A 4222-nucleotide genomic window follows, 5' to 3' on the forward strand; every position below is an offset into this window, starting at 1 on the left:
CCATGCTGTACATCCTGGTGTAAATAGCCGCTATTGGCTATTTCACCCCAGATGTAATTAGCATCTGCCAAAGTATTATTTAAGTGTTTAATTGGCTAACTGTATTCTTGCATAGGAAAAGGGTTATGTTTTTTTTTTTTTTTTTACTTGCTCATTCTATAATTTCCGGACTTACCCTAGTACCTTTAGTAAACCTATTGACTCTTTATCTTATGACTTTACATTAACTGTACAAGATGCAATGGCCTTCAGGTCAACAGCCAGAGTTCTTCTAATGTCGTTTCTAATGGTTTAGAAACGACCTGTGAATCATTAGTACATCAGTAAAGCCATATCATAAATATATCATAGAGGGTGACTTATTAGAAAGTGGCACCTGTGTGGTAACAAAAATCCATTTTTCTAATTTCAAACCATAACCCAATGGTGCCTGGTGTGTGACAAACGGAAGCACTGGGCACTATGACCCAGCAGATAGCCTACCCTTCATCGAGAGAAAGGAAAAAAAAAAAAAAAAAAAAAAACAAGGCTGTGATTAGTGGTGCTCGTTTGATGTCAGTGTCTGTATAAAACCGAGACTTTGAGCTGGTTTAACATTCAGCCACAGGGGGCCCGAGGAGACACAGCTCTGGAGAATTTGTGCCCTACATGCGGATTATCTGTGGCATCTTCCTAGATGTTGGGACATCAGGACGCACTCCTCTTCATTCACACAATCTTTTCTGTGTTATTTGTAGTGTGCAGGTACAGTTAGGAAGTTTTCTTTAATGGCTAAAAAACGGAAAAGTTTCAATTCCTGCTGGGAATGGATATACGCTTCCACATTTTGGTATTTGCGTCTTAAAACCAGATGTAGCAGGAGAAAATGAGGAAGAAATGAATCCATTGTTATTTTCAGACTGAGTGTGCCATTTAATCTGACCAGAGGGCACGGATAAGGCGGCGCTGACCAAGAGAAGGGGCATCTTAAATGCCAGACAATTCAGAGGGTGACATAAAATACGACAAGAAGTGACTAAAAGTTATGGAGCGCTCCGGTCAAGTCGAGGCAAGTCAGCTGGTGAACACCACAAATGACAGTTTTATTACAGCTTCATCCACTGTGGATGAGAGCGCGGAGTCTCTCGCCTATAAGATCAGCCTGGCGGTGATTCTCTCTGTTATCACACTGGCCACCACTTTATCTAACGCATTTGTCATTGCAACAATCTCCCAGTCGAAGAAACTGCAAACTCCTGCCAACTTTCTGATCGCTTCTCTGGCCATTACCGACCTCCTGGTGTCTATCCTGGTGATGCCCATCTGCGTTCTGTACACGGTCATCCACACCTGGACGCTGGGGCAAGTAGTGTGTGACATCTGGCTCTCGTCGGACATTACGTGTTGCACCGCATCCATCCTCCACCTGTGCGTAATTGCTTTGGATAGGTACTGGGCCATCACGGACGCGGTGGAGTACTCCAAAAAGCGCACGCCGGGACGCGCAGCCGGGATGGTGGCCACGGCCTGGGTCATCGCCATCTCCATCTCCCTGCCTCCTCTCTTCTGGAGGCAGGTGAAGGCGGAGGAGCTGACCAGCTGCAGCGTCAACACGGATCATATTTTCTACACCATCTACTCTACCTTTGGGGCTTTTTACATCCCCACCTTGCTGCTCATTGTCCTCTACGGACGGATTTACGTCGAGGCTCGGAAACGGATCCTGAAGCAGTCCCCCAAGAAGGTGGGGAAGAGACTCACCTCTGCGCACCTGGTCACCAACTCCCCCGGTTCCGTGGCGTCCACGACCTCTCTGCAGTGCGGGAGACACGACACTCCGTCCAGCGACACCGCGTCTTCAACAAGCGAGAACCAGGTGAAAGTGACGGTGTCGGACGCGCTTTTGGAGAAAAAGCGGATTTCAGCAGCCAGAGAGAGAAAAGCAACAAAGACTTTGGGGATAATCCTCGGCGCTTACATCGTTTGCTGGCTGCCGTTTTTCATTTACACACTGGTGGTGGCCATATGTGACACATGTTTTAACCCTGAGTTATTTGACTTTTTCACCTGGCTGGGATACCTGAACTCCCTCATCAATCCGATTATATACACCATGTCAAACGAGGACTTCAAGAAAGCTTTCCATAAACTTGTGCGCTTCAGATGCTGCGGGTCATGATCAACTGTTCCTCCAGTTTCCAATCAGATTGATTTATTTTTGGATATAAAGCTCTAAACATACATGTCTGAGAATATCGACTACTAAGAATGCTATAAATAACATTTTGAGACTCATAATGAGCCATTCTATACAATAAGTTGTGCATGCAGTGAAACAACCATACATTTTCAGTCATGCTTTTTCCCCACAGTGGAGATTTTAAAACAAAAAAAAAGTTAAAGAGTTAAATAATTACAGTTCACATAATTTTCATTGAATAAAACCAATTTCCAAGACCTAAAATTAAGAATTTTAAAGCAATGGAAAACAATATTGAAGATGAAGCTTGCTTACTTGTGAGAACAGTCATTTTTGCAGAGTGATGGGTGGAAATGACCCACCCATCACTCTTTCACTTTATGGTGAAATCACAGAACCACTTGAACATGTCATATAAGCTCCTTTTAACCAGCGTATGTGCTATGTTGTGCCAGAGAACATTCAGTACTCGGTTGTTATTATTCTCTATGGATTCCTATTTGGATGGTACAGTATATTATGCCACGACTGACAGATTAATGTAAGTAAGCAGAAAATATATATATAAAAAATGGCTAAATGACCCAGGATCCATTTTTCGTTCTGTGTACAAATAATGTAGTTTTATTTTCAAAACTCATAGATCTACAAAATGTCTATGTATTCTGAGAAATAATAACATGTATTTTGATTATGGTGATAGACTGCTTGCTGCTGCCCTGTATGGTTATCTTATTTATTTAGAAAAGGCACACTCATGCAGCCGAAAAAAAAAAGCAGTCAGAAGTCGGCTTGTTGTACCAGGCACTGAGAAAAGATTCGTACAATATCAGCGTCAAACAAAGAAACTGTAGCTGATATTTACCCAGCAGAGCTGAACACTGATGATAAGTTCAATTTTACTGAACAAACATCCCCCTGTTTTACTGTGCGTGTGGGTCTGTTTGCTGCTACATTAAATCTCTATCTACAGTATGTTATGTTCATGTGTGAAATGGTTTGCCACCTCATGTCTATAGAGACTAATTTGCTGCTTTGAGTGATCGAGTCTGGCCTTCAGAGGCACAGAATTAATTCTGATTATTTGCCAGCATTATGTGAAATAAAGGTATGTTGTTCTAGGAATGTATCTGTTCGCATTCAGAGACGCTGTGCAATAAAGGCTTTCAAGTATTTGTTTGGCACTACTGTTCTATGAGTATTCTATAAGTTAAAGTCCAGATCATCCATGACAAAATGAGTCAGTTGCACTTTTTTCATTCTTGTTTGGATGTTGAAAGCGGCACAGATAATCTGACAGATGATTTGCAGTTTTATCACTTTTTTTTCTCCTTTTTTTTTTTTTTTTTAAAAAACAAAAAAAAAGAGTCTTACCATGAAATCTAATAAGAGATTAGAGTAATGGCCTCAGAACATCATGATGATGCGAAAATGAAATCTAACAATCTCTTGAGGCTCTTGCAGACGTGGCAGAGCATTAAACAATACTGATCAGGTTCAGAAGAATGTGCGTCATTTCAGCTCCTCTTGACTTTTCTCCCCCCACGACAGGAGGAGATTCATTTGTGGCCGAGATTCTCACTAAAGGTTTGATCTCTCCACCATCTTCCTGCCCTTTCACTCTCTCTGCTGCCTTCCTGCAGGCAGAGCAAGACACGTGTGGTGTGGTCAACGGCTGCCACAGTTCAATAAGTCGTGTGAGTAACAGTGGGTGATGCTTTTCTAATGTAGCTACTTCACACACACAATATTGTAAATGCACATATGAACACACTCACCCTTTGGCTTTCCATCTATGGCTGTTCATTTGACTCATCATGCATGAAAGATCAGTGCACCTGAGCAGACAGACGCTCAAAGCACAGCATCAGGATTTTCTATGGCAGTTACAGTAGGTTGAAAGATTGACAAAGGTGACAGCTTGTGCATCTTATGATATATAACATATACATAAACTAAAACTTTCACATTATTGTGGTGTTTCCATTAAACCTCTGTGGGACAAAGAGGCTCAAACTCCTTGCAGACCGTCCCCTACAAAGT

At 42.1% G+C, this 4222-nt stretch overlaps 1 protein-coding gene across 1 annotated transcript; it reads left to right on the forward strand.

Annotated features, from left to right (window-relative positions):
- The first annotated feature begins 618 nt into the window (after window positions 1–618).
- Window positions 619–3352, forward strand: htr1b (5-hydroxytryptamine (serotonin) receptor 1B). The gene has a single exon (XM_023393729.2). The coding sequence runs from the start codon at window positions 1025–1027 to the stop codon at window positions 2156–2158; it is 1134 nt and encodes a 377-aa protein (XP_023249497.1). The 5' UTR covers window positions 619–1024; the 3' UTR covers window positions 2159–3352.
- The last annotated feature ends 870 nt before the right edge of the window (window positions 3353–4222 follow it).

Source organism: Seriola lalandi, unplaced genomic scaffold (assembly GCF_002814215.2).
Source record: "Seriola lalandi dorsalis isolate HSWRI2012SDOR001 ecotype SW California unplaced genomic scaffold, Sedor1 jcf7180002054942, whole genome shotgun sequence".
Classification (NCBI taxonomy): Eukaryota; Metazoa; Chordata; class Actinopteri; order Carangiformes; family Carangidae; genus Seriola; species Seriola lalandi.